The sequence below is a fragment of the Nematolebias whitei genome, chromosome 14, assembly GCF_014905685.2.
Source record: "Nematolebias whitei isolate Nwh7 chromosome 14, NemWhi1, whole genome shotgun sequence".
NCBI classification, from domain to species: domain Eukaryota; kingdom Metazoa; phylum Chordata; class Actinopteri; order Cyprinodontiformes; family Rivulidae; genus Nematolebias; species Nematolebias whitei.
Window position 1 is genome coordinate 33,339,539 of NC_056511.1, and position 14,291 is coordinate 33,353,829.

Genomic DNA, 14,291 nt, shown 5'->3' on the forward strand with positions numbered 1-14,291 from the left:
CTGTCCCTTTGCATTATGGGAAACATATTTAACTATTTATTTTTGCTTGAGACAGTCTTACTGAAAGCACAAAGGTGGAATTCTTCCCAATTCTGCCCTTTTGTCTGCATTCATGTAAGCCAAATAAAATGCTTTTCAGAAAGAATAATAAATGCGATTTTTTTTAGATATTGTTTTCAATTTTATACATTTTTATATATGAGATTTTTTATAGAGATTTCTGTAAATTTAAAATAAAATAAAATAAAAAATACAGCAACAAAAACCTTCATAAATGTAAGGTTTCAGTAAAAACATTTTACCCAGAGTGGAAAAATAGTCCTAAATCTGACTTAAATACAGAATTAATTATGCAAAATATTAGTTTGTTAGCTGTATTTGTTATAGTTCTGTGTGCAAAAATAGCAGATACGATTGAAAGGTTGTTTAAATGTTACCAGTATGTTATATTTTTGAAGTAATGTCTTCAATTATTGTAAAATATTGAATGTAACTAAGGACTAAAGCTTATAATTTTAACATGTCCTATTGAGTAAAATGTACATTTTTAGATGTAGTGCAGTAAAACAATAAAAACATAAAAACGTGGATTTTAAGGCAATTGGAAACTACTGTATTTGGACTTTCATTGTTCTACTGTGGGAAAAAAAACACAAATGGAAAATCTACATTCTCAAATAAAAATACAGCAGCACTGATTCGATTTTGTAAAGTAGCAACAGACAAAGATTTTGAAAACATTGTCATTAAACGCAAAGTTCAACATTGTCAACAGATAAAAGATTGGCAAGAAAAGCTGCGACAAACAGGGATGGAAGATCCATTCATGCTCATTTCCACCAGGACTTGAGGCCTTGCTTAGTGTCTGACATGCAGTTAAATCCAAATAAAGCCTCAGTTGTAGACCTGGACAACAACACTGTTAACACTTTTGAGGCTAATTAAATTAAAGCATAAACACATAAAATGTTTAAACAAACAACTTGTACAATGTTTGGAAAGAAAATATGATCATTTTGATTTTGTGGCAGCAGCACATCTAAAAAATACAGTACAAAATTTACCACTGTGAAGCATCCTCTTGTCTTTTAACATACTGTTAATGTTTAGGTACTGAAAAAAAAAAAACAGCTGCTGGAGCTTTGGAGAAGAATGGTGTCCCATTTGTGTCTGATATATCTTTGTAGCTGTTCAGGATAGTTTTGTTTCATTATGTGTCATATGGTTTTAGCTGCTGAGTGGTCTGGACTTAAGGCAGACCAGTTCAGCGCCTGAACTCTTCTACTTTGAGGCCATGCTGTTTTCATGGCATACGTACATACATAATGACAGACATGTTCCTGTTCTGAGTTTTCTACATCACCTTACAACCTAGCTGGAGGGGGGGGGGGGGGGGGTTGTTACAATTTTTATAACCATTGTATTTTCACTTGTTATTCTCAATTTGTATGCATCCTTTACGATTGTTTGCTGTTGTCTTTGTCATCCACTATTGTCATCACTTTTTGTTAAAATCAGGTCCCTCTTGTAAATGAGTCCCTGAAACTCAATGGGATTAACCTGTACAAATAAAAATTGGATTAAAAAAATGGAGACAGGTGACGTTTAGTGTGGTATTGCTGAAATATGCAAGACCTCCTCTAAAAATATACATTGTCTAGATTGGAGCATATCCATCCATCCATCCATTATCTTTACCCGTTTATTCCATTTTGGGTCACGGGGGTCGCTGGTGCCCATGTCCAGCAATCACTGTGCGAGGGGCGGGGTACACCCTGGACGGGTCGCAAGTCCATCACAGGGCCACATAGAGACAAACGAGACAAACAACCATTCACTCTCTCACTCACACCTAGGGACAATTTAGAGTTACCAATCAGCCTAACATGCATGTTTTTGGTCTGTGGGAGGAAACCGGAGTACCCGGAGAAAACCCACGCATGCACGGAGAGAACATGCAAACTCCACCCAGAAGGCCCCTGGACCGGGGTTTGAACCAGGGACCTGTTCGCTGAGAGGCAGCGGCTCTACCAGTTGCGCCACCGTGCTGCCCGATTGGAGCATATGTTGTTCTAAATTCTCTGCATTAGCGGTGCCTTCCTAAATACTTATGATATCCTTGACATATGAATTAATGCACCCCCATAGCATCAGAGAAGCAGTGGAGGCAGGTGTGGGTGTTTCACTTATCCCACCCACATTTTGATGTTGTTGGTACCGGGAGTTGAACCAATGATCTTCCAATCACAGGCCCACTTTCTCTAACCTCTGCACCACACCTTTGAGCTCCGATATTTCTACATATTCTTAAAATTGTTTGAGGACATTAGAAACATTAGATGATGGCAAAGCCAAAGTCTTTTCAATTGTCCAAACTTGTTTAAAATGGGTTGCCACCATAAAATTCAAAACTTTTTTTTTTTTTCCCTAAACACTACCCACCACACTTTCTTAGATTAAACAGTTAAAATATTTATTTTTATTTCATTGGGTAGGAAAAATATATTTACATTTTTCATGGATTCAAGGTTAGTTTTTTTGTCATACACCATATGCGGTACATGTGGCGATGTGGTGGAACAAAATTGTGTACACAGTGTCCCAGTTACATCCAACAAAAGTATTAAAACATGTGTAAAAGAAAAACAGTAACTAGATCTAAGATATGAACTAAGAAAAACATGAACTAAAAACACAATAAGCTGTAGTAACATAAAAAAAACAATACGCCGAAAAGCAGCGCCAACATGAGTTTGTATGAGCAGATGAGTACGAATGAACACATCAACATGAAATACAAATTTTCATACCATTCCATCTTTAAACCAGCCATTAGGGAGCACTAGCCAGTGTATCTCTTGTGCCGGTCCCAAGCCCAGGTAAATGGTGAGGGTTGTGTCAGGAAGGGCATCTGACGTAAAACAATTTTGCCAAAATTCATGCACAAGTTCATATAAGTAACACCATACTGGATCAGTCAAGGCCCGGGTTAACAATGACCACCACAGGTGCTGTTAACAAACAGGGTGCTGGTGGAAATTGTGCTACTGTTAGTTGAAGACCACGAGGATGGAAATGTGTCAGGAGCCAGAGGGAGAAGAAGAAAGTCAAGAATGTAGGACTGATAGTTGCAACTCTAAATGTGGGGACAATGACAGGCAAAAGTAAAGAGCTGGCTGACATGATGCAGAGAAGGAAGGTAGATGTTTTAAGTGTCCAAGTGACCAAGTGAAAAGAGCTGGTTGCTGGTATTAAGAGGGCCAAGGGCACATATGCAAAGAGGATCGAGGGTCAATTCATCTCACAAGACCCTCGGAGCATTTGGAGGGGCATTAAGTGCATAACAGATTATAAAGGAAGGAGTGAACAATGCCCCAAAGACCCATCTCTGCCTGATGCCCTCAACAAGTTTTATGCGCACTTTGAAGACCCGAACAGACCACCCAGCACCAGACTCACCTCACCACCGGATGAAGAGCATCTCAGCGTGACCTCAGCCGAAGTAAGGAGTACTTTCAGGAGGATTAATCCGCACAAAGCAACTGGCCCACAAAGCAACTGGCCCAGACAACATCTCCAGAAAAGTGTTGAAGGAATGTGCTGATCAGCTCTGCGAGGTGCTGGCAGATATCTTTAACACCTCACTTACCCTGGAGACAGTTCCCACCTGCCTGAAGACTGCCACCATCATCCCAGTCCCAAAAAGCTCTACAGTGACTGGTCTGAATGATTATCGGCCAGTGGCCCTCACCCCGATAGTCGCTAAATGCTTTGAAAAACTGGTCATGACTCACATCAAAACAACCATCAACATCAATGAGGACCCTCATCAGTATGCATACCGTGAGAACCGATCAACAGAGGATGCCATCTCCTCTGTGGTCCACACTGCGCTCAACCACCTGGAGCAGAAAAACTCTTATGTCCGTATGCTTTTTGTGGACTTCACATCCGCCTTCAACACCATGATCCCCAAACCCTGATGGACAAACTATCCACACTAGGACTAAGCCCCTCCATTTGCAACTGGGTACTAGACTTCTTAACAAACAGACCACAGTTAGTGAGGATCCACAACTTCTCCTCCTCCACCATAACCCTCAGCACTGGCTCTCCTCAGGGATGTGTGTTGAGCCCCCTCCTGTTTACTCTGCTCACGTATGATTGTGCAGCTACTAGGGCATTAACAGAGTACTCGAGTAATCTGCATATCGATTACTAGGACATCTATCGAGGTTAAAAATTTAAAATCGAGTATCCGTAGTGACGTCATATTATGTGACCACCGTATGACCGTAGGGGGCGGTGTTGCACTGTTGCAGGTCACAGAGTATGGTGTAACACCGGGTCCAATCCACCGAACCAGAACCAGTTTCGGTTTAAGTTTCATTATTGACGTGCTGCATGATTCTTCACGTTTGCAGTTTAATAATAATAACTAATAGTTTTGTTTTTCCTGAGACTTATTTGCAATATGATAAATGGTAGGAGCATAATATACGCTCCCAATGTTTTGTTGGTCTTTTTTTTTTGTAAATAATTACCTGTTTTTGCAGTTTTATTTATTTATTTATTTTTGTATCTTGAGATCTATGACGTCATCAAATACTCGAGTTCTACTCAGGTTTTCTTATGTTAATGTCGAGTTTAAAAATTATATACTCGTTCAACCCCTAGCAGCTACCCATCCAGACTGTCACATTGTAAAGTTTGCAGATGATACAGTGGTGGAATGCATCACAAACAATGATGAGTCCAGCTACAGGCAAGAGGTGGAACACCTGGAGAGCTGGTGCAAAGAGAATAACCTTCACATCAACGTGAAGAAGACAAAGGAGACGATTGTGGACTTCAGAAGGAACAAAAACATCTACACCCCCCTGAACATAAGAGGATCTGCGGTGGAAGTGGTCTCCAGCTACAAGTACTTGGGTGTACACATGAATGACCACCTCAGCTGGAGCAACAACACCACCAGCCTGATCAAGAAAGCTCATCGGAGACTCTATGTCCTCAGGCGGCTGAGACGAGCTGGTCTGGGAAGCTCGGTCCTCACCTCCTTCTACAGGTGTGCAGTGGAGAGCATCCTGTGCTCCAGCATCAACGTGTGGCATGGAGGCTGCACAGCTGCAGAAAGAAAAACTTTGCAGAGAGTGGTGAAGGCTGCACAGAAGACTCTCAGAGTCAGCCTCCCCACCATCACAGACATCTACACCTCTAGATGCAGGAAGAGGGCTACCTGCATCATGAAAGACCTCACTCACCTAGCACACACACTTTTTGTCCCACTCCCCTCAGGAAGGAGGATGAGAAGCATTCATCCATCCATCCATTATCTTTACCCGCTTATTCCATTTTGGGTCACGGGGGTTGCTGGTGCCTATGTCCAGCAATCACTGTGCGAGGGGCGGGGTACACCCTGGATGAGTCACAAGTCCATCACAGGGCCACATAGAGACAAACGAGACAAACAACCATTCACACTTTCACTCAAACCTAGGACAATTTAGAGTTACCAATTAGCCTAACATGCATGTTTTTGGTCTGTGGGAGGAAACCGGAGCACCCGGAGAAAACCCACGCATGCACGGAGAGAACATGCAAACTCCACCCAGAAGGCCCCTGGACCGGGGTTTGAACCAAGGACCTACTCGCTGAGAGGCAGCAGCTCTACCAGTTGCGCCACCGTGCTGCCCGAGGAGCATTCAATTCATATCAATTCAATTCAGTTTATTTATATAGCGCCAAATCACAACAAAGTTGTCTCAGGGCACTTTACAGAAACATTCACATACATAAAAGCCAATTAGTAAAGTTCTCTATCTAAGGCATTAAGTGTAGAACCACTAGACTGAGGAACAGCTTCTACCCTGAGGCTGTTAGACTCATGAATCTCTAACTAGAATAATCACTGTGAAAATCACATCATGTTGCTGCTGATCTGTTTCAATGTTGATGTGTTCATGCGTGCACATCTGCTCACACAGACTCGTGTTCATGTTTGTGCTGACTGTTTTTATGTTATGAGTGCTTAGTGTATATTTAGTTGATGTTTTTATTAGTTCATATCTTAGATGTTATTATTGTTTTTCTTATACATTTTATTGTTGGATGTAACTGGGACCCTGTGTACATAATTTCGCTCCACCGCATGTACCACATGAGGTGCGAATGACAAGAAAGAATCTCTGACTCTGACTCTGACCAGGTGGAAGGGCAGCAAGGCTCACAGCATTGGGGCTAGCAGAGGTGAAAAGAGTGTTGGATAGGGTGATGTGTCTGAAGGTAGAAGTAGAAGGTCTGATGCTAAATGTCAGTTCTAAAAAAGTTAAATCTGGTCCTCTGGACATTCAAAAACAAAACAAAGCAAAACAAAAAAAACGTAGAAACATTTCGTCTTTCATCCGAAAGACTTACTCAGTCTGAGGTGCTCTATTCAGCTCAGTCTTACAAATAGCACATTCTCAGCGTGGATCTACCAGTTTTGCTGCTGACAACCAAAACCAGCTGCTCACAAGATCAAGAAGGATCATCAGACTAACGATGGATCATTAGCACACTGATGGCTGTTTACTATTCACAGGAGGCTGAGTGATACTAGCAATAATAGCATTGTAAGAGGGGGACAGTTGAACCCGGAGGCCTCCACCCCTGTTTAATGATGGATGATTTATTTTCACAAAGATGGCCTCCTTTACTCCTCTCTCAAACCATCGTTCCTCTCTATCCAGGATGTGAACATCTTCATCCCTGAAAGAGAGACCGCTGGCCTGGAGATGAGTGTAGACTGCAGAGTCCTGGCCTGATGTTGTTGCTCTTCTGTGCTGGGCCATCCTTTTGGCCAGTGGCTGTTTAGTTTCCCCGATGTAAGACTAATCACAACCCTCCTGCCACTTAACAGCATACACAATATTACTTTGTACTCTGTTTGTGCTGGGGAACTGGATCTTTGGGATGAACCAGTCTTTGCCGTAATGTATTTTGAGGTTTAAAAGCCACTGGGACGTTGTGTTTAGAAAATAAACGTCTCAGTTTCTCTGATACTCCCACAACATACGGAATGACCACTGGTCTGGGTTCCTCCTTTTCACCTGATGGCTGACTGGAGTCCTGTTTGGGTTTCTTCACTGCTTTCAGGAAGGCCTAGTTAGGATATCCACATTGCCCTAGAGCCTGTCTTGTGTGGGATTTCTCCTTCTGCCTGGCTCCTGAGTTAGTGGGGACGCTGTCTGCTCTGTGGTACAGAGTCCTGATGACTCCCAACTTGTGCTCCAAAGGGTGATGGGAGTCAAACTGCAAATACTGGTCTGTGTGGGTGGGTTTGCAGTACAACTCTGTTTGCAAATGTCCTCTATCAGAAACGGAGACCTCACAGTCCAAGAAAGCCAACTTGCCATTTTTTACATCTTCTCGTGTGAACTTGATGTATTTATCCACAGAGTTGATGTGGTCAGTAAAATGTTGGACTTCCTGAGATTTAATTTTAACCCAGGTGTCATCAACATACCTGAACCAATGACTTGGTGGTGTCCCTGAAAAGGACGTCAAGGCTCTCTTTTCTACCTCCTCCATGTACAGGTTGGCAACAATAGGAGAAACTGGAGACCCCATAGCACACCCATGTTTCTGCCTATAATGTTGCTCCCCATATGCGAAGTAGGTTGACTGCAGGCACAGTCTCAAGAGTTGACACAGTTGTTCTGTGGAAAGCGTGGTCCTGCTGTTCAGAGTGGTGTCTGATTTTAATCTTAAATTGACCACCTCTACTGCATCATCAACAGGAATGCACGTAAAGAGTGATGCAACATCAAAAGTGACCATTGTTTCATCAGTTTCATCACCTTATCATCAAAGTACATGGTGTTCTGTATGTGGTGTTCTGAGCTGCCAATAAAGGGATGAGTACAGACGCCAGATATTTGGAAACATTGTAAGTGACAGCGTTAATCATGCTAACAATTGGTCTTAAAGGTACACCTTGTTTGTGGATTTTAGGTAAACCATACAGACTAGGTGTGGCCTCCCCTGGGTACAGTCTGTGGTACAGAAAACGGTCAATAGTTTTGTCCTGTTCCAAACTGTTCAGGCAATCTATCATCTTCTTCTTGTAACCGTCTGTATTCATCCCTTTAGTTGGAAGCGCAGAACATCACATACAGAACACCATGGACTTTGTGGATAAGGTGAGGGATGTCATCATGGAGACTGAGTTCCTCAGCGTGACCTCAGCACAAGTAAGGAGAACTTTCAGGAGGATTAATCGTCATAAAGCCACTGGCCCAGATAACATCCTGGGGAACGTGCTGATAGACTGTGCCGATCAGCTGTGCAAGGTGCTGGCCAGTATATTTAACTCCTCCCTCACACTGACAACTGTTCCCACCTGTCTGAAGACTGCCACCATCATCCCAGTTCCTAAGACCTCTGCAGTAACTGTTCTGAATGACTACCGGCCAGTAGCCCTCACCCCGATAGTCACTAAATGCTTCGAAAGAATGGTCATGGCCCACATCAAAGCTACCATTGACATCAGCGAGGAAACACTGCTGTATGCATACCGAAAGAGTTAATCAACAGAGAACACCATCTCGTCTGTGGTCCATACTGCTCACACCAACCCTTCTACGCCCATATGCTCTTTGTGGACTTCACATCTGGCTTCAACACCATGATTCCCCAAACCCTGATGGACAAACTACTCACACTAAGACTAAGGCCCTCGATATGCAACTGAGTCCTGGATTTCTTAACAAACAGACTGCAGTCTGTGAGGATCCACAACTTCTCCTCTTCCACCTTAACCCTCAGCACTGGCTCCCCCCCAGGGCTGTGTGTTGAGCCCCCTCCTGTTCACTCTGCTCACGTATGACTGCGCACCTACTCATCCAGGATGTCCGACAATACAGCAATGGTTGGATGCATCACAAACAACAATGAATCCAGCTACAGACAGGAGGAGGAACACCTGGAGAGCTGGTGCAGGAAGAACAACCTCCACATCGATGTGAATAAAATGAAGGAGATCATTAGATGATTGCAGATTTCAGAAGGAGCAAGCACACCTACCCCAGGATGCAGTGGATGGAGAAAAGTTTCACAAGTGATTTTTGATAAAAGCATGGCAGCAAAGGTCAAAGGAAAAGTCTACAAGACAGTGGGTATATTGGTAGAAGGATGTTAGAAATGCAGCTGTTAGGAAAAAGATAAAGAGGAGATATATGATGCAGTTAGAGAGGACATGGAGGTGTTTGGTGTGAGGACAGAGTGAGATGGAGGCTGACTCGCTGTGGTAACCCCTGAAGATGGAACAGCTGAAAGAAGATGATAACCTCCCAAACTTTTAGAATTGTGGTTGTAAATAAGACCAGTTCTGTCAAGTGAAACCTTCGTTTTAATCCTCCTGAATAAGGTATTAGACTTTTGACTGTAGCCATACTGTACCAACCATGTGAATTTCTACCAGAAATAAATGCACACTTGCTCAAGCAAAGCCAGTCATCACTCCTAAAAAAAAACTGACATTGTCATCTTATTCACCATATTCCCCAGCTTCTCTCCACTCTGATCCTCCCATTTCTCTTTCTGCCTCACTCCTTCATCGATCTTTATTGCATCTGCAGGGACAAGTAATGAAAAGCTTCTCTGTGCTTTAATGGAATGATAGATTGTAATATTAGGTGTGATGATAAAAACATGACTGAAAGGGTAGGAATTTAAAAAGCATGGAAAGAACAAGAGAATGACAGAGCAGAGACATGATGAAATCTTTTGACAAGCACCTCTGAAGGAGCAGAGATGTGGAGAGCTGCAGATGCTCTCATGTAACAATGAGAGTAGGTCACAGTTTAACTGATATTTCAACCCTGGCACAGTTCCTCTGAGAAAAAGTGCTACAGATCTCATCATTTCCTCCCCTGCCTCACTCCAGCTCCCTGTGCTAGTCCAAGAGAGACAGGCAGATTGCATAGTTCCCCAGGTAGTTCTCCTGGGAGTGTGAAGAAGTTTTATTTAGGGTGGAACTCCCAACTTCTGAAAGACTCCATCTAAAACTTATTTTTCCATGTTTCATTTTGCTGTATTAAAATGGCTAGTGATTTTATTTGTAAGTGTAGCTGCCCAAATTAACCCCTGCCCAGATTAAACCCAGGAATAGTTTAGCCCAGGTCAGAGCATTCCTTATAATAAATAAATAAATAGCCTAGGCAAGACTATACCTCTCCAGACCAGATTATACCTATCTATATACACCTTATATACCCATAATCTGGCCATACCAAATGCTTAGAGTTTTAAGATTTAAGCCTGTTAGCTTTCTCACTTTAACCTGAGAGAACTTAATCCCCATTGATGTTCTTGTATATATGACTCAACTCTACATATATCATGACAGTATAATCTGGCCTGTGAGGTATCAATAGGCCTAGGCCAATTTATACCCAGAGTACAAATTGGCCTAGGTCATATACTGGGAGCATAATCTAGCCTAGATCCCTTTAACCACAGGTATAGTTCGGACTAAGTGGCAGGCCATACATTGCACACCTGGGCCTTCAATGTTGTCCTACCTGAATGTATCCACCCCTTAATACTGTCATTATAATGCCATGGCTACAGAAATTATCAATAATACACAGAAACACAGACTTTTAGGACACTGCATCACATACTTGAAGATTATTATGATTGAAATAATTGTTTGAAAAAAGGGGCAGATATAATAAGATTTTTTCTTCTTTCTGCTGCCTTTCATTTTAAATCTTTTGTATCTTTTTTTATATTGTTATGGAATTGTTTTGTACTTTTTTTAAATGAATAAACTTTATACCATACCATACCATACCATACCATACCATACATACAGGTATCTCATGTAGCAAGAATGAATGTCATTACCAAAGCAAGAAACCCAATTAACACAAGTGAACAAGTCTGCTTCAACTGCAGCAACAGCTGTACAACATAAATATTCACCTAAAGCATCAATATGGGCATAATAAATTGACCAAAACATAAAAAAAATGATTAAAATGCATTTAAATCACCAAAAGTTTTGATTACCTGTATACAAACTGCATCATCCTTGTTTCATCAAGAGTTCAGTTCCTCTGTCCTACAAGTCATCATGGCTTTTTTGTTTCAACAATTAGTCCTTTTCTGTCACCATGGAAGCTAAAGGTAAAAATAAAAGTCTGCTGTATCATCTTTCTGGAATAAGTTTTAATTCACTTTAGGGCTCAGAATGTGCGCTCAGCATTTACAGTAGCTTGTGAAGGATGCTACAGATGTAGTGCCCTAGCACCGACCAGTCTGCTCTCTGACCATCCAATCAAATGACATGGAAATGTCATGGAATTGTCTAATGCCTGCTAGAAGGCCTCTGTGACGCCAGCTCAACATCTGATTGGTCAAAGCAACAGTTTAACTGATTTTGTTTTAAGCTACATGTGCCTGCACTGTTGATTCTGAAAGCCTCGAGACAGATTTCTTTGACTCTAGCATACATGTTGGTCGAAATACAATTGAATAATAATAATAATAAAAGCGCTATTAAAATGTGCTACTGGAAGCTGCTCAGCCGGGTGAAAAGCCATGAAATGAAAAGAACAGACATTTCAGATTTTTTTTTTTTCTTTCGGCTGCTCCCTTCTTCAGGGGTCGCCACAGCGAACTAAGTCGCACGAAGACTTGGCAGTTATTTTTAATGCCGGATGCCCTTCCTGACACAACCATAGACCACCGAGTTACCACAGCCCTCTGTGTGGAACAGAGAGCTGCTATCTAGGACACCCGGAGGAGCAGATGGTGGGGCTTAAGGGCCTTGCTCAAGGGCCCAGGGTGGGACAAATGAGGGTGGGGGCAGGTGTGGGTGCTTCACCTACCGCACCACATATTTGATGTTGTCGGTACCGGGGCTTCAACCGTCGATCTTCTGATCACAGGCCCACCTTCTCTAACCTCTGCACCACCACTCCCCCATCCATCCATCCATCCATCCATTATCTTTACCCGCTTATTCCATTTTGGGTCACGGGGGTCGCTGGTGCCCATGTCCAGCAATCACTGTGCGAGGGGCGGGGTACACCCTGGACAGGTCGCAAGTCCATCACAGGGCCACATAGAAACAAACGAGACAAACAACCATTCACTTTCTCATTCACACCTAGGGACAATTTAGAGTTACCAATCAGCCTAACATGCATGTTTTTGGTCTGTGGGAGGAAACCGGAGTACCCGAAGAAAACCCACGCATGCACGGAGAGAACATGCAAACTCCACCCAGAAGGCCCCTGGACCCGGGTTTGAACCAAGGACCTGCTCGCTGAGAGGCAGCAGCTCTACCAGTTGCGCCACCGTGCTGCCCACCACTCCCCCATTTCAGAATAATATTAATAAATAGAAAATGTAAACTAAAATGTAAGTTAGTGATACCGATCGTGTTTAGACCAGCAGAGAAGGCTTTGATGCCCTGACAGTCCACCACTGTCTCGACTGGGGGTATAATATAACCTGTTACACCTTGACAAATACTGTAAATATACTTTAAGACAAGTTGAAAAATGTGCATGGTTCTCATCACCTATCAGGTTTGTCCTTGTTCTCCTAAATGACTCCAAAGTTGCAGAGATTTCCATCCTCTCTTCCAGAACCCCAGCTGTTTGAACTCCATCACCTGCTGCAGACAAGTTTGGCCCATGTCTCTGTATCTGTCATGTTAGCAAAATATTCTCAAAAAGCTACACGTTGTACTTTGAATAAAACTCTAGTGTTATTTATTGCAGTCAATGCTGTTTGTCTGTTAGCAAAATATGTTAAGAACAACTACATGGATTTTAATGAAAGTGTTTGAAAGTTTATCCTTGGACGTGCATTTACAACTGACAAACATTTGAAGTCAACCCAAATCAAGATGGCCACTACAACTGATCTACCTCAGGCAGGAAAATGATTTGTATTACTTTGTCAAATAAAAAAAAAAAGGATAAATTACTCCAAGCACTAACAAATTATACACAATTTCATAAAATTTCAAGGTTTGAGGAATGCATTAGAACATTGTCATTTCTCAACACGAGTTGAAAAAGAGTGGAACACTATTTAATATTTGGTGTACTGTCTGGGTGGTATGGTGGATCAGCTGGTAGAGCTGCCGCCTTTCAGCAAGCAGGTTGTAGGATCAAAACCCGGTCTGGGGGCCTTTCGGGATGGAGTTTGCATGTCCTCTTCGTGCATGCGTGGGTTTTTTCCGGGTACTCTGGTTTCCTCCCACAGACCAAACACATCCATGTTAGGCTGATTGGTAACTCTAAATTGTCTCTAGGTGTGAGTGAGAGAGTGAATGATTGTTTGTCTTGTTTGTCTCTGTGTTTCCCTGTAATGGACTGGAGACCTGTCCAGGGTGTCCCCGCCTCTCACACAGTGACTATTGGATATGGGCACCGGTGACCCCGTGACCCGAAAAGGAAGCGGGTAAAAATAATGGATGGATGGATGTACTGTCTGTTTTAGAAGAGTTTGCAGGTTGTCAAATTTATTGTGTTTCTGTGCATGAATACAATCCAAACAGGCTTGATGATCTTTTTAATGAAAGTCTTCTTCTTTTATAACTGAACACTGGGGAGCTCCAGGTGCAAACTGAGTGTGAAAATGCTTTTTTGAAATTGTGCGTCATTCTTTGCAGAGGCCAAGCTAATCTTTCAATCAGTTTCAGTTTGTCCTGTGTTTCGCATGAGTAAGCACATTTGTGTCTAAAGCACCCTACTCTGTATAACAGAAACAGCCTCTTTTATACTAATATATTCCACGTTTAAACTCATATATCAACCTTCTTATTTTGCAAATAAAAAGGTTATACCAGAGAGTTAACCCAATTAAAATGTTTTTATGCTGATGATGGAGTCATTTGTTAGTAGAACTCCACCCAGTTTCTATAAACAATTAGATGTTGTTTCTGTTCATAACATCAAGTACCAGCAGCTGTCTAATGTGGTTTTCCTTCCCTGTATTTGTCTACAGAGCCACAGCTGAAAGGCATCGTTTCCCGGCTCTACAGCCAACATGGATACTACCTGCAGATGCAGCCCGATGGCACTGTGGGCAGCACAAAGGAGGAGGGAAGCTCCTTCAGTGAGTGGGCTTTTATTTACTGCTTGCATGGATTTGTGGTAAAAACCTTGCACATTTTACTCTTTTGCACCAACACCAAGGATAATATATATATACATACATACATACATACATACATACATACATACATACATACATACATACATACATACATACATACATACATA

At 42.3% G+C, this 14,291-nt stretch overlaps 1 protein-coding gene across 5 annotated transcripts in view; it reads left to right on the top strand.

Annotated features, from left to right (window-relative positions):
- The window catches only part of fgf11b (fibroblast growth factor 11b), a 62,767-nt gene that overhangs the window by 20,551 nt on the left and 27,925 nt on the right, over positions 1-14,291 (top strand). Inside the window, exons 3-4 of one of the 5 annotated variants that reach the window (XM_037687476.1) lie at positions 2,875-2,907; positions 14,014-14,124. In XM_037687476.1, the coding sequence (XP_037543404.1) occupies positions 2,875-2,907; positions 14,014-14,124 (144 nt within the window). Of the gene's footprint in view, positions 1-2,874; positions 2,908-8,953; positions 9,101-11,162; positions 11,188-14,013; positions 14,125-14,291 lie in introns of those variants that run through there. The other 4 variants (XM_037687477.1, XM_037687478.1, XM_037687479.1 and 1 more) reach the window with 4 other exon arrangements.